The sequence below is a fragment of the Coregonus clupeaformis genome, unplaced genomic scaffold, assembly GCF_020615455.1.
Source record: "Coregonus clupeaformis isolate EN_2021a unplaced genomic scaffold, ASM2061545v1 scaf0305, whole genome shotgun sequence".
Taxonomy (NCBI): domain Eukaryota; kingdom Metazoa; phylum Chordata; class Actinopteri; order Salmoniformes; family Salmonidae; genus Coregonus; species Coregonus clupeaformis.
Window position 1 is genome coordinate 131257 of NW_025533760.1, and position 27104 is coordinate 158360.

The 27104-nt window shown below is 45.3% G+C and overlaps 1 protein-coding gene across 1 annotated transcript in view; it reads left to right on the forward strand.

Moving 5' to 3' along the window:
• Window positions 1–27104, forward strand: part of LOC121554440 (alpha-1,6-mannosylglycoprotein 6-beta-N-acetylglucosaminyltransferase A) — a 96067-nt gene that overhangs the window by 28429 nt on the left and 40534 nt on the right. The window contains 7 exon segments of the mRNA XM_045214760.1: window positions 5294–5365; window positions 6424–6502; window positions 6714–6865; window positions 8395–8564; window positions 10829–10910; window positions 10912–10952; window positions 14783–14916. Of these exon segments, the coding sequence (XP_045070695.1) occupies window positions 5294–5365; window positions 6424–6502; window positions 6714–6865; window positions 8395–8564; window positions 10829–10910; window positions 10912–10952; window positions 14783–14916 (730 nt within the window).

The following is a 27104-nucleotide window of genomic DNA, read 5'->3' on the forward strand; positions in this document are numbered from 1 at the left end:
CGCCTATCAGAGCGACTCTACAGGAGCAATTAGGGAAGGCCTGCTCAAGGGAATTAAATTTAGAGAGTTAGCAGAGCGACTCAAAATTGGTGCTTGAATTCTATAGAGTGGGATAACACTTTAAATTTGGGGGGGGTTAGAAGGAATACTTTATCCTATCCCAGGTATTCCTTAAAGAGGTGGGGTTTAAATGTCTCCGGAAGGTGGTGAGAGACCCGCTGGCCTGGCGCCGTGAGGGAGCTTGTTCCACCATTGGGGTGCCAGAGCAGCGAACAGTTTTGACTGGGCTGAGCGGGAGCATGCTTCCGCAGAGGAAGGGAGCCAGCAGGCCAGAGGTGGATGAACGCAATGCCCTCGCTTGGGGGTAGGGACGATCAGAGCCTGAAGGTACAGAGGTGCCGCTCCCTCACTCCATAGGCAAGCACCATGGCGGAGCGGATGCGAGCTTCAACTGGAAGCCAGTGGAGTGTGCGGAGGAGGGGGGGGTGACGGAGAGAACTTGGGAAGGTTGAACACAGACGGGGGGATGGAGAGGTAGGGGTTTAATGGCACAGGCAGGGAGGCCAGCCAACAGCGAGTGCAGTAGTCAGACGGGAGATGACAAGGCCTGACCAGGACCTGCGCCGCCTCCTGTGTAAGGCAGGGTCGCACCTCCGAATGTTGTAGAGCATGAACCTGCAGGAGGGGGTCACCGCCTTGATGTTGGCGGAGAACGACAGGGTCAGGGTACGCCACTTCACTCTGGGAGGAGGACACAGGGAGTGTCAACCGTGATGGGAGATATGGAACGGGAGTCCTCCCCCGGGAGGAAGAGCAGTCGCTTGCCAGGTTAGCTTGAGGTGGTGATCCGTCATCCATACTGATATGTCTGCCAGACATGCAGAGATGCGATTCGCCACCTGGTTATCAGAAGGGGGAAAGGAGAAGATTAGTTGTTATGTAGCGTAGCAATGATAGGAAAGGCATGTGAGGATATGACAGAGCCAAGGACTTGGTGTATAGGGAGAAAAGGAGAGGGAGAACCGAGCTGGGGGACACCAGGGGAGAGAGGGAGGAGACAGCTTCCCGCCACGCCACTTGGTAGGAGCGACCTCAGGTAGGACGAACAGGAGTGAGCCGCGCCGGAGATGCCCAGCTGGAGAGGGTGGAGAGGAGGATGATGGTTACAGTATCAAAGGAGCAGACAGGTTAGAAGGACAAGAGCAGAGGAGAGAGAGTTAGCTTTTAGTAGTGCGGGAGAGTCTCCGTGACACAGAGAAGAGCAAACTCATGAATGACCAGTCTGAAACCTGATTGGTTTGGATCAAGAAGGCATTCTGAGAGAGATAGCAAGAGAGTTGGTAAAGAGGACGCTCAATAGTTTTGGAAAGAAAAGAAAGAAGGGATACGGTTGTAGTTGTTGAATCAGTGGGGGTCGAGAGTTGGGTTTTTTTGAGAAGGGGGAGCAACTCTCGCTCTCTTGAAGACGGAAGGGACATGGCCAGCGGTCAAGGATGAGTTGATCAGCGAGGTGAGGTAGGGGAGAAGGTCACCGGAGATGGTCTGGAGAAGGGAGGAGGGGATGGGGCCAAGCGGGCAGGTTGTTGGGCGGCTGCAGTCACAAGTCGCAGGATTTTATCTGGAGAGAGAGGGGAGAAAGAAGTAAAGCATAGGAGGGCAGTGTGAGCAGGACCAGCAGTGCCATTAGACTTAACAAACGAGGATCGGATGTCGTCAACCTTCTTTTTCAAAGTGGTTGGAAAGTATCCACAGAGAGAGGGAGGGGGAGGATTCAGGAGGGAGGAAAATGTGGCAAAGAGCTTCTAGGGTTAGAGGTAGATGCTTGGAATTTAGAGTGGTAGAAGGTGGCTTAGCAGCAGAAACAGATGAAGAAAATGTAGAGAGGAGGGAGGAAAAAGATGCCAGGTCGGGCAGGGAGTTTAGTTTTTTCCATTTCCGCTCCGCTGCCCGGAGCTCTGTCTGTGAGTCGCAATGAGTATCAAGCCAGGAGTGGAGGGGAGGACGAGCGGCCGGGAGGATAGGGGACACAGAGAGTAAAGGATGCAGAAAGGGAGGAGAGGAGGGTTGAGGAGGCAGAATCAGGAGATTGGAGGGAGAAGGATTGAGCAGAGGGAAGAGATGATAGGATGGAAGAGGAGAGAGTAGTGGGAGAGAGAGAGCGGAAGGTTGCGGCGGCGCATTACCATCGTGTAGGGGCAGAGTGAGTAGTGTGGGAGGAGAGTGAGAGAGAAAAGGAAACAAAGTAGTGGTCGGAGACATGGAGGGGAGTTGCAGTGAGATTAGTAGAGGAGCAGCATCTAGTGAAGATGAGGCCAAGCGATATTGCCTGCCTTGTGAGTAGAGGGGGGACGGTGAGAGGGTGAGGTAAAAGAGGAGAGAAGGGGAAAGAAGGAGGAGAGAGAAATGAGTAAATGTGGACATAGGGAGGTTGAAATCCCCCAAAACTGAGGGGTGAGCATCTCAGGGAAGGAACTATCAAGGGCAGCTCATTGATGAACTCTCCAAGGGAACCTGGAGGGCGATAGATGACAAGGATATTAAGTTAAATGGGCTAGTGACTGTGACAGCATGGGATTCAAATGAGGAGATAGACAGATGGGTTAGGGGAAAAATTGAGAATGTCCACTTGGGAGAGATGAGGATTCCTGTACCACCACCCTCTGACCAGATGCTCGGGTATGCGAGAACAATGGTAGACGAGGAGAGAGCAGTAGGAGTAGAAGTGTTTTCAGTGGTGATCCATGTTTCCGCCAGCGCCAGGAAGTCGAGGGACTGGAGGTTGGCATAGGTGGGATGAAGTAGCTTTGTTGGCAGCAGAACGGCAGTTCAGAGGTGCCTCTCAACCAGCTTCACTCTGGAATGCTTTTCCAACAGTCTTGAAGGAGTTCCCACATATGCTGAGCACGGGCTGCTTTTCCTTCACTCTGCTGTCCGACTCATCCCAAACCATCTCAATTGGGCTGAGGTCGGGGGATTGTGGAGGCCAGGTATCTGATGCAGCACTCCATACTCTCCTTCTTGGTAAAATAGCCTTACACAGCCTGGAGGTGTGTTGGGTCATTGTCTGTTGAAAAACAAATGATAGTCCCACTAAGCCAAACCAGATGGGATGGGATGCAGAATGCTGTGGTAGCCATGCTGGTTAAGTGTGCCTTGAATTCTAAATACATCACAAACAGTGTCACCAGCTAAGACCCCCACACCATAACACCCGTCCTCCATGTAGGGAAATACACATGGGAGATATCATTCACCCACACGGTCTCACAAAGACACGCCGTTAGAACCAAAAATCTCCAATTTGGACTCCAGACCAAAGGACACATGTCCACTGGTCTAATGTCCATTGCTCGGGTTTCTTGGCCCAAGCAAGTCCTATATTGGTGTCTTTAGTAGTGGTTTTTTCAGAACGACCATGAAGGGATTCACACAATCTCCCCGAGCAGTGATGTTGAGATGTGTCTGTTACTTGAACCCTGTGAAGCATTTATTTAGGCTGCAATTTTTGAGGCTGGTAACTCTAATGAACTTATCATCTGCAGCAGAGGTGACTCTGGGTCTTCCATTCTGCGGCGGTCCTCATGAGAGCCAGTTTCATTATAGCGCTTGATGGTTTTTGTGACTGCGCTTGAAGAAACGCTCAAAGTTCTGAAAGTCGTATGATGACCTCATGTTTAAAGTAATGATGGACTGTGCTTTCCTTTGCTTATTTGAGCTGTTCTTAATAATATGGACTTGGTCTTTTAACAAATAGGGATATCTTATATACCCCCTACCTTGTCACAACACAACGATTGGCTCAAACGCATTAAGGAGGAAAGAAATTCCACAAATTAACTTTGAAGAAGGCACACCTGTTAATTTAAATGCATTCCAGGTGACTACCTCAGGAAGCTGGTTGAGAGAATGCCAAGAGTGTGCAAAGCTGTCATCAAGGCAAAGGGTGGCTATTTGAAGAATACCAAAATAAAATATATATTGGTATAAATGATTCCATATGTGTTATTTCATAGTGTTGATGTCTTCACTATTATTCCCACAAATGGAGAAAATAGTAAAAAATAAAGAATAACCCTTGAATGAGTAGGTGTTTAAAACTTTTGACAGTAGTGTATATAACTTTCAAAATACAGCTAGGTGATGCATTTTGCATTATATGATGCAACACGCAGCATCATATGATGCAAAATGGATAACACCGGCTGTATTTCTGTATTTTGAAAGTTTATATATTTGATTGAACTAGATTGCTGACATGTAAAACATTTTGGGACTGTGTGTGTGGGTGGAATTTACCTTTGAGGGAGAGAGGATGGTTGCATTCCAAATGCCATCCTATTCCATTTTTAGTACACTACTTTTGATATAGGGATCCTTTAGGTATGGAGTCAGTGAGAGGTCTGTGAAACGAGACAGCTCTCTATCACCGACCGCTTTATGCACTGAAGTAGTGGACTGCTGTCACATGGCGATATGCATGTATTTATATAATATCGGCCTGTTCTTCCTCCTGCCTCTCTCTCTCTTGCTTTCTGTCTGGCATTACACACACAATGCAACCTCCCCAGAGTGAGGAGGAATTTGGGATGTAGCCTAATTTCCATGCCCAGATTGGACAGAGACGGATGGCCCCAACGTGGGACTGTCACAGCAAAAACCCCAGCATCATTTTAAGGGCAATTGTAGTGTATAGGATCCACTGGTTGCCTGACTGGCCCAGTGAGTGAATGAGGTTGATTGAGGCTTAATCAATTAAGAGTTTATCCAAATGGCGCCTTTATCCTATGTAGTGAACTACTTTTTGTCAGAGCCCTACACCCTATTGGCCAGAGACCCCAAAAGTAGTGCACTATATAAGGAATAGGATGTATTACAGTAGGGTGGGGGCCACATTGGTTCTCTTCTATCCTGTATCTGCACTCAACAGTGAGGGCACAGCTAGCGATGCATCAAACACTCACCGCTCCCCAGAACCCCGAAGGAGAACAAAGTAAGTATGCCTCTGTCAGCATGACATCTGCTTTCACTGAAACAGTTACTGCCTAATGACTGCCTGATTTGCCTTCTAGGCTGCATCCCGAATATTACCCCATAGAGCTCGGTCAAAAGGAGTGCACATATAGGGAAGAAAGAGGGATGCCATTTGGGACACAGAGCCCCCCCCCCCCCCCCGCTCCTGTGTCCTGTCCCCTCCCCTCTCCCCCCTCCGCTGGCAGAGTTCACAGGCCCCATATGAAACACTCACATTTTCCATCTCAGTTCTCGATGTTATATTTGATGTTAAGTATTTTAGGTGGAGAACTGGTGCCCGCGCCTGCCGGGGAGGACCAAGACGTTGAATGAGGAGGCCGACCGGAGGGGCCAGGTGAGTGTCTGAACTGAAGGGCTCCCCACACTGCCAAGCCGAGACAAACTGAGCATAGTTATGGAACCGTGATGGAAAGGACAACGGAAAATAAAATATTAGAGCCAACACAGTTGGTTGGTTGGCACAATGTGAAAATGACAATGTGATAAGAAAATATCTGTTTTTCACTCTCACCCCTTTGGGGACTGGCCAGACAGAGTAACGGCCTGAAGACAAATGCCAAGTCACGAGGGCATTGAATAGCTTTTATAATATTATGACACCATGTGCTCTTTAGAAATGACCCGCCGCTGTCTTTTAGCTAAATGGTATCGACTAATGCATAAGCAATTAGAGCGGGAGAGGATGTATACATAATGCCTGTCGCTATGCCAATGGGCCGTCTGGGCTAGAGTCTGGGCGTGTCGCCAAGATTGGCTTTGAAAATCTCCCGGTTATGGATAATGCGATAAGTAAAATGGAATACTCTTTGCCGCCCTTCGGATATGTAACATGAGTGATCTTTGTCTTTGAGATCCCCATTGATGGTGGTTGTGAATTTTTTGCCCATAACGCTATGGTAAAAGTAGTGCACTATATATAGAATAGGATGCATTTGGGACACAGCCCCCAGACTTTTCTCTCCCAGTGATTTCCTGTTGATGAGGGATGGTAATACACTACCAGAGCGTGTTAGTGAGTTGTTTCCCTAGCTTTAGCAGCTGTTAATGGCAGGCAGGGCTACATCTCAACCGAGGGGCTGGGAAAAGCTTTCTTAAATATTGACCCGAGAGAAGCTGAGAAATATGTAGATTGGATCATTGCATTCCAGCATTCAATAAGGAGCCATATGTCTTTGTAATGCAAAGAGCGCCTGGCAGAACTTGGCACTTTGTAGCTTAAATGTTTAAGTTGATGAGAATCCTCTTATAGCCTGTATGTTGTGAGACCTCCTCCATGTGAATCGATGGATTTCAATACCAATGTGCGTGTTGGAGATTGACAGTATTACAGAATCACTGATCTACAAATTACCTTGCATCCTACATAACTACTCATTATGTAATGAATATCAGCGATTCTCTGCCTCCTTGCTCAAACTGATCACGATAAACACAATTGGGCGTGCTGGTTTGTCATCATCCTGTGCCACAGGTGGGTGGAGATTTCACTTTTGTCTAAAATGTGCACAATCCGCCCACCTGGGGCTTCTGCCGATCCAAAACAAATGTACCTACTGACTGTCTAACACCCCCTTCAGAGGCTAACATTCTCCTTCTATAGGGTAAACCCTGAAAGAGGTTAATGGGTTAAACCATAACGCTAAAGAGTAGGGGTGTCAAATTGTGTCGGGTCTTCTCCCTAGACGGAGATCGGACAAGCTCGATGAGCTGTACCTATGTCGCGAGAGGAGTCCGCTGGATGATGCTCCGGATCAAGCGCATGGAAGACCCCTGGATCAATGCCATCCGCGCCCTGGCTGCCAAGCAGGACCTGGCCAAGCGCAAGAGGAAGAAGGTAGAACACGGACACACTCACAAACACATACTCATGTGCACGCACGCACGCACACACACCTCCGAAAATATATTAGCTACAAGAGAATAGAATCACCCCATGCCTTTCTGAACTGAGAAAAGTGAAACAAGGAAAGTCCATTGTGTTCTGGGTAGGTACCTGTCCCCAATTATTAATAATGGAGGTTTCAGTTCCCTAATGATCTTCAGGACTTTGTAAATAATTCACCTCCACCTCCTCTTCGACTCAACGTTCGAACAGTTTGATATGACATATGGTGAGAGCCCTATTCCTTTAGTTAGAGTGGAACAAAGTCTCTTGCACCTGAAACGCCAATTCTTCACTTATTTCCAGAACTGTGCACTTGCATGCTCCTCATAATGGATTTTAAAACATATGATTGGTGTAAGCATTGGCTTGAGTGAGCAAGAGTACACTTTTGGAGAAGTGTGGTGAATCGGGACGCAGCCCAACCTCTATCATGCCAAAGGCTCAGAGCAGGAACAAAGTAGCCTGATCCCAGATCTCTTTGTGCTGTCTTGCCAACTTGGAGCCAACTTGGCAAGACTGCACAAACAGATCTGGGATCAGGTTAGGAACATGGCGCCTGCCCCCATCTCCATGACCCTAAAGAGTCAAGATAGGGTTATTCCCAAATGGCACCCTATACCCTGTAAAGTGCACTACTTTTTACCATAGCCCCATATTCCTTGGTCGATAGTAGTACATAATAGGGAATAGGGTGCCATTTGAAACAGAGTCATAGTGTGTGGGTGGCTGAATGTGACTTTATATTATTACAGCCATAATCCTCTCTCTACCATTAATCCCTGAACAATGCACCTTAGTGATTGGATTGTCCAAATTGTGCTATCCTACATAGTGACTATATGGCCCTGGTCAAAAGTAGTGCACTAATAGGGAATAGTGCATTTGGGACGCAGTCTTGTGGCTGGCTAACACAGCAGCTGAAAGTGTGTTGAGACGCCCATAGAAAGCACAGAACATGTAATGTTGGATTTTCTCCTGTGGCTCAGTGTGTGAATAGAAGGAGACTCTCTTGTGCGCTCTGATGTTAATAATGATACGTCTTCTGTGGAGTGCATCTTTGACATACATTCTGCTACGTTGAACTCAGGGAATTGAAACAAGCTGCCATTTGAATAGGGAAAATGCCATATTAAATTTTTCCAACCATTGAATTGCGTTGGATTACTGTTTAATTTCTTCAGAAACTAAAGACGCACACCCAAATGGTTGGCGGAATGCCGAACATACTTGAAAAAAATAAGAAAGAAAGTTGCACACTATATTACACCCAGTGATTTATTGGTTCAGTAATAGTGTATTAATTTTTTATATAATGTTGATAATATATCATTTGCATAAATTTTTGTATTGATAGCCCCATTGGGAATCAAACTCCCAACCCTGGCATTGCTAGCACCATGCTTAACCAACTGAGCTACAATGAGAAACAATAGATTTAAACTGAACTGACATGATCTTTGCCCCCCTCTCTCCGTCAGATCCTGGTGCACCTGGGCCTGTTGACCAAGGAGTCGGGCTTCAAGATCGCAGAGAACGCCTTCAGTGGGGGGCCCCTGGGGGAGCTGGTGCAATGGAGTGACCTCATCACCACCCTCTACTTGCTGGGCCACGACGTACGCATCTCCGCCTCCCTGGCCGAGCTCAAAGAGTGAGTCCATAGAGTGTGTGTGTGCACCCCTCAGAAACATCTGGGTGGTGTTCAGTGAGGAGTACCGTAGCAAAAACGGGCAAAACGCTTTCCAACGTAAAATGATAAAGAGCGCTTTTATTGAACAAGTCAGAGTAAGAGTTTGATCTAGAATCAGTTTCACATTTGAGATCATAATGAATAAGATTATATGGACAGGTTGGGACTGATCCTAGATCATCAGCACTCTTTATGGATACAGGTCCAGTTCTCCCTGTCATGTAGTTTATTCATTGTGATCTAAAAGGCAAAACTGATCCTAGATCAGCAGCACTCCTACTCTGAGATGCGTGATAATACAGCCAGGCATACTCCCCAAGGTCACCTATGGAATGAGAAGAGAATAACTTCACAATACAGCTAAAGCTAGTGGAATGTGAGGTGGTTGCAACCCACCTGCTTCTGAAAAACTCCCACATACCTCGGCCCTGCTTGTTAGGTAAAACCTGTCTCATATTACTTCCTATTTGCGTAAGAGGGGTTTACTGTGTGTAAAAATCCATAGCATCTTCTCTTTGTTTGTTGTGTGTTTACATCACGTTGTTGCTCTCTTTTTTAATACACTGCTCAAAAAAAATTAAGGGAACACTTAAACAACACAATGTAACTCCAAGTCAATCACATTCTGTGAAATCAAACTGTCCACTTAGGAAGCAACACTGATTGACAATAATTTCACATGCTGTGCAAATGGAATAGACAACAGGTGGAAATTATAGGCAATTAGCAAGACACCCCCCAAAAAGGAGTGGTTTGCAGGTGGTGACCACAGACCACTTCTCAGTTCCTATGCTTCCTGGCTGATGTTTTGGTCACTTTTGAATGCTGGCAGTGTTTCACCTAGTGGTAGCATGAGACGGAGTCTACAACCCACACAAGTGGCAAGAGTGCAGCTCATCCAGGATGGCACATCAATGCGAGCTGTGGCAAGAAGGTTTGCTGTGTCTGTCAGCGTAGTGTCAGAGCATGGAGGCGCTACCAGGAGACAGGCCAGTACATCAGGAGACGTGGAGGAGGCCGTGGGAGGGCAACAACCCAGCAGCAGGACCGCTACCTCCGCCTTTGTGCAAGGAGGAGCAGGAGGAGCACTGCCAGAGCCCTGCAAAATGACCCCAGCAGGCCACAAATGTGCATGTGTCTCCTCAAACGGTCAGAAACAGACTCCAGAGGGTGGTATGAGGGGCCCGACGCCACAGGTGGGGGGTTGTGCTTACAGCCCAACACCGTGCAGGACGTTGGCATTTGCCAGAGAACACCAAGATTGGCAAACGCCACGGGGTGCTTTCACAGATGAAAGACACACTGAGCACATGTGAAGAATGACAGAGTCTGGAGACGGGGAGAACGTGGAACACCAGCAGACGGTTTGGGGGGGTGAGTCATGGTGGGGGGTGGCATTTTGGGGCCGGACAGCTCCATGTGCTCGCCAGAGGTAGCTGGACTGCCATTAGGTACCGAGATGAGATCCTCAGACCCTTGTGAGACCATATGCTGGTGCGGTTGGCCCTGGGTTCCTCCTAATGCAAGACAATGCTAGACCTCAGTGGCTGGAGGGGTAGCAGTTCCTGCAAGAGGAAGGCATTGATGCTATGGATGGCGCTGCCTCGCGACCTGAATCAACTGAGCACATCTGGGACATCATGTCTGCTCCATCCACCAACGCCACGTTGCACCACAGAGTCAGGAGTTGGCGGATGCTTTAGTCAGGTCTGGGAGGAGATCCTTAGGAGACCATCCGCCACCTCATCAGGAGCATGCCCAGGCGTTGTAGGGAGGTTATACAGGCACGTGGAGGCCACACACACTACTGAGCCTCATTTTGACTTGTTTTAAGGACATTAATCAAAGTTGGATCAGCCTGTAGTGTGGTTTTCCACTTGAATTTTGAGTGTGACTCCAAATCAGACCTCCATGGGTTGATAAATTTGATTTCATTGATAATTTTTGTGTGATTTTGTTGTCAGCACATTCAACTATGTATAGAAAAAAGTATTGAATAAGATTATTATTATTAGATCTAGGATGTGTTATTTTAGTGTTCCCTTTATGTTTGAGCAGTGTATATTACAATACAATACAACGTTATTGATGTTACAGTGAATTTAAAACGTTCTCAACCCCAGAGCCCTGGTAAATGTAGTGAACTATATATGGGAATATGGTGATTCAGATACACCCTGTGTGTCCTAGCTAAGCCCACCCGCCCATGCAGGATCATGAGGGAGAGTGATGGGGAACAAGTCCAGCTGCCCCACCCAGGGGGACAAGGTGGTGGAGCTCATCTACATTGACATTGTGGGCCTGACTCCAGTTCAAGAAGACATTGGGGCCCCTGGGTCACTACAGTAAGTATAATTCCAACTCATATCTCGTCTGTCTGTCTGTCTGTCTGTCTGTCTGTGTCTGCCTGATTACTTACACCTCTGTCTCCTAGAAGAATACCTATCGACTAACACAACTCACTCATATACACATGGTTCTGAAATCTATCTGAATTCATACAATGTCTCAGTTAAAATAAGAGCATTTTAGTTTTTGCATCAATGAGTTTCCTGGTATCTCGCTATGTCTGTGTAAGGTGATGAGGCCTCTTTGGAAGCTGCTTCCTCCTGGTTGCTCTGACTAATTGGGAAGTGGTAACAGTGTGAGGCTCTGTGTCTGTGTCCCTGGAGTCTCCCGAGGCGTATCCTCCCTGTAGGACGCCGAGACCCGCTGGGGCCCGTTGTCAGGGGGTTGCCACCGTATTACTGATTGGAGAGAGGCGGAGAGAGGTTGGCGGGATGAAAAGAGGCATTTCCTGCAGTTTCATACCTGGTAGGGTAGCTATTCAGGTGACAAAGATCCAAGCACAGAAGGGGGAAAGATATGATTTACACACTCATTAGCATCTGAATGAGAAGGCTGAGACCCAGGCCCAGGATGGATTTAATTTTAGTAATCAGCAGATGCTCTTATCAGAGCAACTTACAGTAGTGAGTGCATCCATTTTCATACTTTTTTCCCATACTTGTCCCCCGTGGGAATCGAACCCACAACCCTGGCATTGCAAGAGCCATACTCTACCAACTGAGCCACACAGGACCCCGGATCAGATTGGGGGGCCATGCAGACCAGGTTGAGGTGGGGGGACGCAGCCTGCTCCCCCTGCCTGGATGGGTGGATGGGTTTTTCTTCTGTAAACCCCTATTTTTACAAGCTAACAAAAGTTTTCAGGTCTCATGCAAGGTTAATCAAGCAAGCTCACAATCATGAGAACCACCTCTGTTACAGTGGCTGTATCAAAATGTTCTCTCTCACTGGGCAGAAATTGCATATGTTGATTTCCCATGTTGGTAGGCCGATTCCAGGGGAACATCAGGTCAAGGTCGAACTAGTAATGGAGCAGTGGTCCTGGTTGTGTCTGTTAATGTGTTGTTTTCGGCCCTCTCTCTATCTGTGTGTGTGCATGTGGTGGCAACGCGCTCCACTGATAGGGACTGTCTGAACCGCCGCCTACTGGGTATTGTTCCTCTGAGGTATCCATTGGTGTGGTTGGAGGTTGTTACGAGAACCGCCTTGTGAGAACAATAAGTCAGGTTCGCTAATAGCCCCACTGATGAATTTGCTTGTTATACATATTGGTGGAGACATTTACATTTGGCCACTTCATTCATTGTTGATTTTGTGATGTGCACTTCCAGGAAGGTTATAAGATGCCACTGTTTTACTGTAACTTCAGACAAAACTTCTGTTGAATGTGCATTTAGATTTTTAAGCTGACAAATCACATCATGGAACAGTTTTGGTTCGCCCATGCTATCTAATCCTGTCTTGTTTAGGTTTTTTACAGATGTCCCCTCCTGCCCCCCTCCTCCTCCTTGTTGTCAGTGCCTCCCTCTCCACTTAAAGTGATGCTCCAGAACTTTTGTATAATTTCAGCCAGTAGTTTTGAAAGTGGTGCTCACGAGGCAAAACGTTCTGTTTTTTTGTATATACGTATCCAATTGTGTACTATGTGATTATTCGAGATATGTTACGCCCTGTTTTTTTTTTTTTTTGTAATTCGGTAATATGTTACAAATCCAATTTGTGCAATGTGTTACAAATTTGTCGCGCTTAAGATCCTGGATTGCATCTTTGAGTCTTTTATTTTCAGCTTCTTTTACATTAAGTGGATGCTAACATCATTAGATAGTGAATGAATGGTGAATAATGATGAGTGAGAAAGTTACAGATGCACAAATATCATACCCCAAGACATGCTAACCTCTCATCATTACAATTGATTACATTAATTTTTTTGGAGTATGATATCTGTAATTTTTTTCACTCATCATTATTCATGATTCATTCAGGATTATCCATAATCATGGTAGCGCCCACATTAATGTAGAAGTGTTCAGAAACATATTATATTTTATTTAAATAAAACCTCATAGTCATTGTATCGCTTTCAAAAAAGTGCTGGAGTACAGAGCCAAAACAACAAAAAAATGTGTCACTGTCCCAATACTTTTGGAGTCACTAGTGCACTACTTTTGACCAAAGCCCCATGGGACTCTTGTCAAAAGAGTGCACTGCACTATATAGGGAATAGGGTGCCATTAGGGAGAGTTGAGTCTCAAGAGGGAAGATAATTGAGACAGCGAGGATAGTGTTCTAAGGCCAAAGTGAAAGGGTGGGTGTTAGGGCAGTGAAAGGATGTAGGGAGAATCCGAGGATGTCAGCAGTATTAGTGGTTTAGAATTAATGAGTGCAGCCACCTCTCCTGTCCTGTCACTCTTCTTCCCCGGGACACACACATGCAAGCAGGCACACAGGCACGCACACAGACAGGCAGGCACACACGCAGGCACGCACACACGCAGGCAGGCACACACACACACGCACACACGCAGGCACACACAGCATACAGGACGATGCATGCACACACACACACACACAACATAATTAGGTCTTTCTCTCTTTCTGTATCAATCTATCTCCCTTTTTGTCTCTCTCACACTCTCACTGCAGAAAACCAATGCTTGCTTCAGTCATCGTATAACTGTAATCATTTGCTGGCTATAATACGCAAATTTAGTTTGTCTAATTCTTTACTACATGGAAATCATTATAAACAACTGATATCTTTAAAGGTGAAGTTGTACTTTGCCACTGATCTGAACAATGTTTGAATTACAGCCTTTTCTCAGTCTACAACAATCTCATTTGAAAGAGTATTTCACCTGATCTCTCTCCCTCTCCTCTCTCTCTCTCTCTCTCTCTCTCTCCCCCCCTCCTCTCTCTCTCCTCTCCCTCTCGCTCTCCCTCTCTCACTCTCATCATCTCCTAAGAATGTTGTACTGCGTCTGACAATACTCAAATGTCTCAAAAAATAAAGTGATTTGCATGCTGTGGCTTTAGTCCACTGGTTTGAGTTTCATGTGAATCCATTTCCCATATTTCCTGAGCATCTTGAGAAGACACACACGTCTCTCACACACGCACACACATCACACGTTTTCTTCCCACACACACACACCCACCCACCATCTGCGAAACATCTGCCTGGTCAGGAGTGGCCTGGGTGCCAGACTGAGCATAGCGGCCCCTCTGGACTGGCTCCTCATCAATTTGATTAATGCTCATTATTACACTCCACCCCGCCAGGGGTCAATCAAATGAGTATGCTGGGCTTGTCCAGAAGGATTAATGATGGAAGGGAATAGTGGTGAAGATAGCCAGGCGTTATTTTTAGGTTTTGGACATTTTCTTGGGGAGGGGGGATTATTAGCTGAAAAAGCATGGTAGAGAGACTGAGAGAGGGTGACTGGAAAGAGAGAGCGAGAGATGGATGTAGAGATAGATGGAGGAAGATCAAGACTGAGAGAGAGACTGAGAGAAAGTGAGAGAGAAAAGGTCATGAATGTGTCATTCCATTCCACATGACATCCTTCCTCTGGTCCTCTAATTAGTCATGATGTGTAACCTTTACTCTTCCAGTCTGATCTGTAGGAAGCTCTCTGAGCTTTGTACACTATCTGTGACCAGGCTGAAGGTGTGGAAAAGATATGCATCATGAAATTATTTAACCATTTATTAGTGGTTGAGGCATACAGCTGGAAGTGTGTATTAATGCTATAATGTGGTGTGTATTACAGATGTATGTGTGTGTGACAGGTGTAAGATAACTTTGTCATGTTTGGTGTGTGTTATAGGTGTATGCTGCGGGTGTTGGATTCCTTCGGCACCGAGCCCGAGTTCAACCACGCCCACTATGCTCAGTCCAAGGGCCACAAGACCCCCTGGGGCAAGTGGAACCTCAACCCCCAGCAGTTCAACACCATGTTCCGTAAGTACCACCTAATGGCTCTGGGGTGCAGATCTAGGATCAGCTTCCCCTCCCCAATCCTAATCTTAACCATTAGTGGGGAAAATACTAAACTGACCAAAGATCAGAGTCTAGGGGCAACTTCACCCTACTACCACCTAATGACAGTGTCATGTTCATAAGACACTAAATGGATGAAAATAGTCTAAAACAGGGAGGGGCAACCTGTACTGCTAATAAGACACTCATTTTTGTCTTCCATTGCAAAACACGTTAACACTGTTACGTGCCCTAATAAACACGACCCAGGGGTGGGGAGAGAGAGTCCACCACCCCAGGGTATTTTAACCTTTTCCCCATGGCTGATGGAAAGCAAAATGTTACCCAGAATGAATGAATACCTCTCTCCAGTCTCAGTTTCAGTGGTCTGGCCCACGTCAGGCTGGAATAGCAGACCAGGCTCAATAGACCCTTTGTGTTGCGGATAGAGTATGCCATTCTCATACGTCACAGGGCTTTTCATGTCATCCAGTTTACTAGCTGCGAGGGTTAGATGATATCTGTAACTAATCAAGCGCACGTTGGTTACACCATGGGTAAATGAAACACAGATTTGTTCGGTGCATCGGGCATGTTGGCTTTGTGTCCCCTACCCTTGCCTATGGAGAAACATCCACCTTATCCCCAGCATATTGTTTTCTATCCTGTCATAATAGCTCTCAGTTTCCAGGCTTAAGGGAAGTCACTGTATCTCACACTTGCAGTTGTGTAACAACAACAATGGGGCTTGAATAAACAAAACTGTTATTTTCTATGAGTGTTTTTTATTTTAATTTTTATTTTTTAGGGGAGGGGTAGATCAGCTTTAATATTGCAGTTAGATGTAACTTCCATCAATGTAATCAGCCAAAACCTCAGAACAGAAATGGTAGACCTCCACAAGTCTCCATTTGGAAGACCCGCTTTGCTTTAACTTCCTGACTGACGTCTTGAGATGTTGCTTCAATATATCCACATCATTTTCCTTCCTCATGATGCCATCTATTTTGTGAAGTGCACCAGTCCTCCTGCAGCAAAGCACCCCCACAGCATGATGCTGCCACCCCGTGCTTCACGGTTGGGATGGTGTTCTTCGGCTTGCAAGCTGCCCTTTTTCCTCCAAACATAACAATGGTCATTATGGCCAAACAGTTCTATTTTTGTTTAATCAGACCAGAGGACATTTCTCCAAAAAGTACGATCTTTGTCCCCATGTGCAGTTTCAAACCGTAGTCTGTCTTTTTTTATGGCAGTTTTGGAGCAGTGGCTTCTTCCTTGCTGAGCGGCTTTCAGGTTATGTCGATATAGGACTCGGTTTACTGTGGATATAGATACTTTTGTACCTGTTTCTCCAGCATCTTCACAAGGTCCTTTGCTGTTGTTCTGGGATTGATTTGCACTTTTCGCACCAAAGTACGTTAATCTCTAGGAGACAGAACGTGTATCCTTCCTGAGCGTTATGACGGCTGCGTGGTCCCATGGTGTTTATACTTGCGTACTATTGTTTGTGCAGATGAACGTGGTACCTTCAGGCGTTTGGAAATTGCTCCCAAGGATGAACCAGACTGGTGGAGGTCTACAATTTTTTTTCTGAGGTCTTGGCTGATTTCTTTTGATTTTCCTATGATGTCATGCAAAGAGGCACTGAGTTTGAAGGTAGGCCTTGGAAATATATCCACAGGTACACCTCAATTGACTCAAATGATGTCAATTAGCCTATCAGAAGCTTCTAAAGCCATGACATCATTTTCTGGAATTTTCCAAGCTGTTTAAAGGCACAGTCAACTTAGTGTATGTAAACTTCTGACCCACTGGAATTGTGATACAGTGAATTATAAGTGAAATAATCAGTCTGTAAAGAATTGTTGGAAAAAATTACTTGTGTCATGCACAAAAGTAGATGTCCTAACCGATTTGCCAAAACTATAGTTTGTTAACAAGAAATTTGTGGAGTGGTTGAAAGACGAGTTTAATGACTCCAACCTAAGTGTATGTAAACTTCGACTTAAACTGTATATATATATATATACATATATACATATACATACATACATACATACATACATACATACATACACATATCCTTTAAAAAATATATATATTTCCCTTTATTACTTTCCAACCCCCACCATCCCTTCCCTAATTGGAGTAAACTAGTGAACAACAACGCTTAGGCTCTACTTCTAGCTTATACAGACGATATACATTTTATGGACACAGTCAATTTTACAATAATTCTATTTTGTTTGTTTTTACTCCCCTGAACTTCCTCTGTCCTCAACCTCTGAGTGTTGAATTTCCTCCCATCCTAAGACTAAGATGTAACTGAGGACATTAAGACAAAGAAGGCGCCATCAGAAATCAATCCTAGCCTTGGCTCCATTCATTACTTATTAAGTAGCCTGGCATTAAATCACTGGATAAAGGGGTAGACGAGGGAAAGCGCTCTGGCCAATGAGACAGTAGACGAAAAGGGCTCTGGCCAATGAGACAGGAGAGGGAAAGCGCTCTAGCCAATGAGACAGGAGAGGGAAAGGGTTCTGGCCAATGAAACCGGGGAGGGAAAGGGCTCTGGCCGATGAGACAGGGGAGGGAAAGGGTTCTGGCCAATGAAACCGGGGAGGGAAAGGGCTCTGGCCGATGAGACGGGGGAGGGAAAGGGTTCTGGCCAATGAAACCGGGGAGGGAAAGGGCTCTGGCCAATGAAACCGGGGAGGGAAAGGGCTCTGGCCGATGAGACGGGGGAGGGAAAGGGTTCTGGCCAATGAAACCGGGGAGGGAAAGGGCTCTGGCCGATGAGACAGGAGAGGTATAGGGCTCTGATCGCCCAGATCTGTTTGTGCTGTCTTGTCTCGTATGGCCATTGTCACGCCTGACAGGAGTTGGCAAGACAGCACAAACAGCTCTTTTAGGAACCAGGATAGAACTGAAGCCATAGAGGGAACATTTCCAATGTTGTTCTCCTTTCCACTGTTCTCCTCTCCAAAACCATGACAACAGGTTCACATCTATAATTGTTTCTCTGCTTCCGGCTAGGTACAGACTCTAGTCCCAGTCTAGTGCTGAACAGTTAGCCTACTATATAGCGAGTCCTTCGTCCTCTAGCATTGTTGTATGCAATTAAACAAAAGGAAAGGCACTTTAGTCTCTGTCTCAGGAAAGAGTACACTGACAACCTTGTAAGTTGCTACTGTCTTTGTTTTGTATGTATATAAATGCAAGTAAGGTTAAATCAGTTCATAGTACTGAGCGTTTAGTGCTTTTTGAGGTCTGTTCAGTTTCGGTTCCAATATAATTTATTTTACATTAAATGTGCTATGCATTATGTGGGTTGAATGCTGTAACAACACAGGATAAAACAATTTTAAAAAGTCCCATGATGGTAGTGACTGCCCATACCTGCTTATCACTTATTAACCATAATTTATTCACATTACTTTACTTACTTTAAAATAAAAAGTATATTACATTTGTTTTATTTTATTATTTAATTATTTAATTCCAAGTCATTTCTATAAAGCTGCTGCTTATGCTGCCTGACAAAATCACAATTTTGTAGTTCTTCAAACTAAATAAGGCATACTTTTATTACAGCTGAATACCAACTATCAATCATTTAGATCATGTATTTTCAGGTAGAGATACCTCGCGTAGCAACAGCTGCTCTCTATATCCCCTCACGATCGCGCATTGTTCTGTCTCTTCCTTAGCAGGCTAAAAGAAACACAGACCAGACAAGTAGATGCGCAATGGATTATGGTCATTGTAGTTAATTAACACATTTGATGTGCTAAACCAGGGGTATTCAACTCTTACCCTACGAGGTCCAGAGCCTGCTGGTTTTCTGTTCTACCTGATAATTAATTGCACACACCTGGTGTCCCAGGTCTAAATCAGTCCCTGATTAGAGGGGAACAATGAAAAAATGCAGTGGAACTGTCTTCGAGGTCCAGAGTTGAGTCTGAAGGTGCTAAACTATGTAGAATATTGGCCTGTTGGAAACTACAACTCCCTACTACATCGCACAGTTCAGGCTGTATCTGATTTATCTCTAGAGAAACTGTGCAATGTTGCATTGAGCTCACAGAAAAAAAATGGAAGTCAAATAATTGAACCTACGTCTGTAATTTATTTGTTTAAGAAATGAAAAATAACAGACAATCGTTTACATCCTTTTACAACCAAATAATTTCTGCACAACCTGTCAGAAACCATCTCAGGGAAGCTTTTGTGCGTTCTGGTCATCCTCACCAGGGTCCTTGACCTGACTGCAGTTTGGCATCGTAACCGACTTCAGTGGGCAAATGCTCACCTTCGATGGCCACTGTCACGCTGGAGAAGTGTGCTCTTCACGGATTAATCCCGGTTTCAACTGCACCGGGCAGTTGTGGGGGTGAGCGGTTTGCTGATGTCAACATTGTGAACAGGGTGCTCCATGGTGGCGGTGGGGTTATAGTATGGGCAGGCATAAGCTACGGACAGAAAAACACAATTACGTTTTATTGATTGCAATTTGAGTGCACAGAGATACCGTGACGAGATCCTGAGGCCCAATGTCGTGCCATTCATCCTCCGTCATCACCTCATGTTTCATCATGATAATGCGCGGCCCCATGTCGGAAGGATCTGTACACAATTCCTGGAAGCTGAAAATGTCCCAGTTCTTCCATGGCCTGCATACTCATCAGACATGTCACCCATTGAGCATGTTTGAGATGCTCTGAATCGATGTGTACGACAGCGTGTTCCAATTCCCGCCAATATCCAGCAACTTCGCACAGCCGTTGAAGAGGAGTGGTACAACATTCCACAATCAACAGCCTGGTCACCTCTATGCGAAGGAGATGTGTCGCGCTGCATGAGGCAAATGGTCACACCAGATACTGACTGGTTTTCTGATCCACACCCCTACCTTTTTTTAATGGTATCTGTGACCAACAGATGCATATTATATTCCCAGTCATGTGAATTCCATAGATTAAGGCCTAATACATTTATTTCAATTGACTGATTTCCTTATTTGAACTGTAACTCAGTAAAATCGTTGAAATTGTTGCATGTTGCGTTTATATTTTTGTTCAGTGTACATATCTGCCAAATGTGATCATTTTTCTATCATGCATATGAAGCCAGCCGATACATACAGGCTATTCATTGTCTGTAGTGAGATTTGATGATTGGTTTGGAACCAGTCACACTCCTTGAGTACACACGGGAAAGAGATTCTTTCCACACGATGCCCTCCCAGTTGGCGAATGTGTGACTGACCAACTACACCAAGGGCCTGAGCAGGCCCTTCATCAAGGGTCATGTTTCACTGTCCTGACTAGTGTGTGTTTATTTGTGCACTCATGCATGTGTGTGTGTGTGTGAGGGGGTCTGCTGGAGCACTCTCCTACATCCATCCCCGGCCATCCATCTGTACAGTTATAAACAGGCAATGGGATTAACACACCCCCTTCAGTGAGCAGATTTTTCCCCTGCTCTCGCTCCAGCTGGTACATGACTTAGCCTGGCTGTTCTGTTACTCTGGCTCTTGGCTTCTATCACCTGCCCAGGGCTGGCGGACACAAACACATGCAAGTCCATTTCTAAGTAGACTAAAGTATTGGGCCCGTCCCAAATGGCAGCCTATTCCCTATATAATGCACTACTTTTGACCCTATTTCCTATATAGTGCACTATGTCTGTAGTAGTGCACTGTTTAGGCAATAGGGTGCCATTTGGGACGGATACAGTGGGGAGAACAAGTATTTGATACACTGCCAATTTTGCAGGTTTTCCTACTTACAAAGCATGTAGAGGTCTGTAATTATTATCATAGGTACACTTCAACTGTGAAGAAAATCACATTGTATGATTTTTAAGTAATTAATTTGCATTTTATTGCATGACATAAGTATTTGATCACCTACCAACCAGTAAGAATTCCGGCTCTCACAGACCTGTTAGTTTTTCTTTAAGAAGCCCTCCTGTTCTCCACTCATTACATGTATTAACTGCACCTGTTTGAACTCGTTACCTGTATAAAAGACACCTGTCCACACACTCAATCAAACAGACTCCAACCTCTCCACAATGGCCAAGACCAGAGAGCTGTGTAAGGACATCAGGGATAAAATTGTAGACCTGCACAAGGCTGGGATGGGCTACAGGACAATAGGCAAGCAGCTTGGTGAGAAGGCAACAACTGTTGGCGCAATTATTAGAAAATGGAAGAAGTTCAAGATGACGGTCAATCATCCTCAGTCTGGGGCCCCATGCAAGATCTCACCTTGTGGGGCATCAATGATCATGAGGAAGGTGAGGGATCAGCCCAGAACTACACGGCAGGACCTGGTCAATGACCTGAAGAGAGCTGGGACCACAGTCTCAAAGAAAACCATTAGTAACACACTACGCTGTCATGGATTAAAATCCTGCAGCGCACGCAAGGTCCCCCTGCTTAAGCCAGCGCTTGTCCAGGCCCGTCTGAAGTTTGCCAATGACCATCTGGATGATCCAGAGGAGGAATGGGAGAAGGTCATGTGGTCTGATGAGACAAAAACAGAGCTTTTTGGTCTAAACTCCACTCGCCGTGTTTGGAGGAAGAAGAAGGATGAGTACAACCCCAAGAACACCATCCCAACCGTGAAGCATGGAGGTAGAAACATCATTCTTTGGGGATGCTTTTCTGCAAAGGGGACAGGACGACTGCACCGTATTGAGGGGAGGATGGATGGGGCCATGTATCGCGAGATCTTGGCCAACAACCTCCTTCCCTCAGTAAGAGCATTGAAGATGGGGTCGTGGCTGGGTCTTCCAGCATGACAACGACCCAAAACACACAGCCAGGGCAACTAAGGAGTGGCTCTGTAAGAAGCATCTCAAGGTCCTGGAGTGCCTAGCCAGTCTCCAGACCTGAACCCAATAGAACATCTTTGGAGGGGAGCTGAAAGTCCGTATTGCCCAGCTACAGCCCCCGAAACCTGAAGGATCTGGAGAAGGTCTGTATGGAGGAGTGGGCCAAAATTCCTGCTGCAGTGTGTGCAAACCTGGTCAAGACCTACAGGAAACGTATGATCTCTGTAATTGCAAACAAAGGTTTCTGTACCAAATATTAAGTTCTGCTTTTCTGATGTATCAAATACTTATGTCATGCAATAAAATGCAAATTAATTACCGTATTTTCCGCACTATAAGGCGCACCGGAGTATAAGCCGCAGCAGCTAAATTGAATGATATTGAATGATGTGTACATATATAAGCCGCACTGGACTATAAGCCGCAGGTGTTTTAATGTTTAATTACCATATGTAAGGGTTCGTGTACAGAGGGGATTGTCGGGAAAGAGACAAACTGTCTCGCTCTCGTAATGTCTGTCTGTCTTGCTCTCGTTCTGTCTCTCGTACCACTCTCGGTTCCACTTTTACTTTTGCGCGCTACCTGTCTCACTCTTTTCCGGCCTCCAGCTTTTCCTGCTGGAGCCCGCAGCTTAAAGGTGGGGGGCGCGGACCGGTCATAGAGCCCATAGAGTTAAAGTTGGTGGACTGTAACCTGTAAAATCCATAGATTTAGGAGGTCTTCTAGTGGCCGTTAGCTGTAAAAATCCATAGATTAGCCGCACCGTTATATAAGCCGCAGGGTCGAAAAATTGGGAAAAAGGCGCGGCTTATAGTCCGAAAATTACGGTACTTAAAAATCATACAATGTGATTTTCTGGATTTTTGTTTTAGATTCCGTCTCTCACAGTTGAAGTGTACCTATGATAAAAATTACAGACCTCTACATGCTTTGTAAGTAGGAAAACCTGCAAAATCTGCAGTGTATCAAATACTTGTTCTCCCCACTGTATGTGAGTTCTGGGAGTGAGCACTTCATATGGTTTAAAGTTCTAAGAACAGACCAAAACTATAGTAAGTTTCAAGTGTTATTAGTTGTATGTACGGGATACGCATGGTATACAACGTGCAACAAAATGCTTACTTTCAGGTTCGTTCTCGACAATGCAATAACAATAAGAAATAATAACATTTAAGAATACAAACATAAAGTTAATGGCAGTAGAATATAATAAATGTTTTAGCATAAGTACAATACAGGAAGGCAGAATTTATAGTCCAATATTTACATGTGTATTGGGGAAGGGGGGATGGGGGAGAAAGTGTATAAATTGAGCAGTATAATAAGCGTCTGGTAGCAGCATTTGTGGTTTGTGTGTGTATGTCTGTGTGCATGTGTGCTAAGGTGCAGAGAATCAGAGCAGAGCCCTTTGGTGTGGGAAATGCATTGACGTGCATACACCACCCACTCTACTTGGTTTTATGTTTTTCATACCCAACTCCTGAGATGACACAGCAGTATTCTAGATATTTAACTTGAGGAAATTCCCAACTCTACTTTGTCTGTCTCATCTGTCAAGAGCTCACAGGGACAGGTATCAGGGGCCGTATATATCAAGCATTTCAGAGTAGGACTGCTGATCTAGAATCAGTTTTCTCTTTTAGATCATATTGAATAAGACTATATGGACAAAGGGGACCTGATCCTAGATCGGTACTCCTACTCTGAGAGGCTTTGTGAATATGGGCCCAGAAGCACAGCATTGAGAGGTCTTCAGCCAGGGTCCCCAGGACTAGCCCTCCCCCGTCTAGGCTAGTCTTCTCTGTTTGTGTTCGGAATGCCAGCCCTGGGTCGTGTTTACCAGGCGCAAAAAGCGGAAAAAAACTAACTAAAACAAGGACTGCTTTTCCTGGACTTGTCCAATAAGAAAACTTCATTTTCATTTTCCGTTTTAAAAGTTATTTGTTGCATGCCCTAATGAACACATCCCCGCTGTTGTCAGAGGGAAAACTCCCCCTGTAAAATGCTGAAGTTAATTACAGCGATGTTTATCTCGGCTTAGCCTCTGCCGAGTCCACAACAACCGGATGTTCCGTTTTCAGGGGAAATGGGGAGAGGGCCTGTGACGCTACTTCCGCTTTTGGACGTTAACAAGGAGACACTCCATCTTAACTCGTCCTCCACATTTACTGGATTGGTTGAACAGTGCAGAAGATAACCTCCCCGACAGTTATTTTTTCTCTTCTTCTCGTCAAGACCACCAGTATGTAGGGGATGTAGTTTCAGGCGTGTCTTTTACGCCTGCTACGTTAGGTTAATCTACTCTAGACTAAATGCACGCCCCTTCAAACCTCGTCTGCTTCTGCATTTTCCTGCTTGTTTGTTTTCATATAGGTTATTTCAGCTCAGTGTTTTTCCTGTGGTGGGAGGAGCTGATTTAACATTTCAAGGGGAAAAGTAGCAAAGGTCCTCGTTGAGTTTGGACAACTATGTATTATAATCATTATCATCATTAGTCTTGCAATAAATTCCAAGGTATGTTTTTTATATAATCTTAATAATTTTCTGAATAGGGAAACTAAATGTTAAACTGAAATTGTCTTGGTAGATCGAAAGCTGTCTCTGTATTTCTAGCCAATTGTACTATAAGGCTTATCAAAACCTATGCAGAATAGAATTGCTTTTCAAGCTAGAACTTGTTTTGGTCTTTCAATTTCAACATGTCTTTCAATTTAACATTCAACAAGTGTCACGATCGTCATAATGATTGGACCAAGGCGCAGCGTGATATGCGTACATCTTTTTAATAGTGTACTGGCAACACGATACAAAATACAAAACAACCAAACGAAACGTGAAGTCCTCGGTTAACAACACAAACCAACACGGAACAAGATCCCACAAAACACAAGTGCACAACAGGCTGCCTAAGTATGGTTCCCAATCAGAGACAACAAGCAACAGCTGATTCTCGTTGCCTCTGATTGAGAACCACCCTGACAACCTAGAAAACACATGAACTAGAAACTGAACATAGAACACAAAACATAGACACTACACACCCTGGCTCAACATATAAGAGTCCCCAGAGCCAGGGCGTGACAACAAGCCACACAGAAAAGCAAATGGCCTCAGTGCGCTTTCTTAAATTCCTTATCAAGCAGATGGTGATTACCATTTTTGCCAATAAAAAATTCAGGCAGAAATAAACATCTGGTTATGATGAATTTTTGCCAGATGACAGCTGTGAAGTATTCATCCTTCCTTGGCCAGGAGCTACGATAAGGAACCAGTGAAATGGGATGCTACAGAATGAGGGGCACCGGCTGCTTTCCCTACCCCTCCTCTGATTAGGAATGGTTGCATTATTTTATAAGCATAAACTTCAGAGGGGCCAAGTCCATCAAGTAAAGCCCAGAGAGTTGTCCCAAATGGCACCCTATTCCACCCTATACCCTATGAGCTGTTCCTATGGACCCTGGTAAAACAGAGTGCACTATATAGAGAATAGGTTGCCATTTTGGGATGCAAGCAACTTCTCAAGAGACTGGGCTTTACTTGATGGACTTTACCCCTCTGAAGTTTATCCTTATAAAAAAATAGAAGGAAGCATCTCTCTGGACCAGTTGAAATATATTGTGTTGTTTTCTACCCCTGGTAATGTGGTTAAGAGAGAGATGGAGAGAGAAAGGCCCCCTGAGAGCGAGAGACACAGAGAGAGCGAGAGACACAGAGAGAGCGAGAGACACAGAGAGAGAGAGAGACACAGAGAGAGAGAGAGAGACACAGAGAGAGCGAGAGACACAGAGAGAGCGAGAGACACAGAGAGAGCGAGAGACACAGAGAGAGCGAGAGACACAGAGAGAGCGAGAGACACAGAGAGAGAGAGAGACACAGACAGAGAGAGACACACACGAGAGAGAGAGAGAGACAGAGAGAGAGAGAGAGACACAGAGAGAGAGACACAGAGAGATGGAGAGTGAGAGAGAGACGGCGAGAAAGTGAAAGATGTACTGATAGAGATACAGATAGAGAGAAAACACCTGCCAAGTAATGTGATTGCTGCTCTAATTAAGAACAACAGGTTCAGCCTTTGTGCCAGTGCTGCTCTGGCCTGGGCCTGCTTGGCTGTTTGCATTGTTTTTGCATTTCCTCCTCACTGGGATACCAAGTGCTGAGTCAGGGGGTCTATCTCTCTCTCTCGCTCTGTCTCTTTCTTTCTCTCTCGCTCGGTCTCTCTCTGTCTCTCTCTCTCTCTCTCTCTCGATTCACGTAAGCCCTGGTGATGACTTAACTGAGCCTTGTGCATTCCATTCCCTCTTCTCCCTCCCTGACAACGTTAATGAATGGACAACATGCTGGCTTCCTGAGAGCGTGCGTGTGGTGGGGCCGTGTGTGTGTACGATAACCCTATGGTAGTTAGTGAGGGTTGTTCATTAAGCGGGTTGTTTTTTTTATTTTCTTTCTGACCCTTATGCAAGGTATGGAGGCAACCAGTGTGGAGTGACAGCTCAAAATCAGAAGAATGTGCTTAAGATGTATTTCCAGCCCACAACTTCAAGTTTTAATGTCACATGCACAAGTACAGTGAAATGCCTTTCTTGCAAGCTCTATCCCCAACAATGCAATAATCAATAAAAATGTAATACTAAAAATAAGAAGGTAGAAGAAAAATACCACGAGATATAAATATAAGAACACGGTAAACTATATACAGGATCAGTTCCAGTACCATATTTACAATGTGCAGGGATACTGGATCGATAGAGGTAGATGCACTACATGACCAAAAGTATGTGGACATCTGCTCGTCGAACATCTCATTCCAAAATCATGGGCATTAATATGGAGTTGGTCCCCCCTTTGCTGCTATAACAGCCTCCACTCTTCTGGGAAGGCTTTCCACTAGATGTTGGAGCATCGCTGCAGGGACTTGCTTCCGTTCAGCCACAAGAGCATTAGTGAGGTCGGGAACTGATGTTGGGCGATTAGGCCTGGCTCGCAGTCGGCGTTCCAATTCATCACAAAGGTGTTCGATGGGGTTGAGGTCAGGGCTCTGTGCAGGCCAGTTCTTCCACACCAATCTCGACAGAGCATTTCTGTATGGACCTTGCTTTGTGCACGAGGGCATTGTCATGCTGAAACAGGAAAGGGCCTTCCCCAAACTGTTGCCACAAAGTTGGAAGCACAGAATCGTCTAGAATGTAATTGTATGCTGTAGACTTAAGATTTCCCTCCACTGGAACTAAGGGGCATAGCCCTAACCATGAAAAACAGCCCCAGACCATTATTCCTCCTCCACCAAACTTTACAGTTGGCACTATGCATTCGGGCAGGTAGCGTTCTCC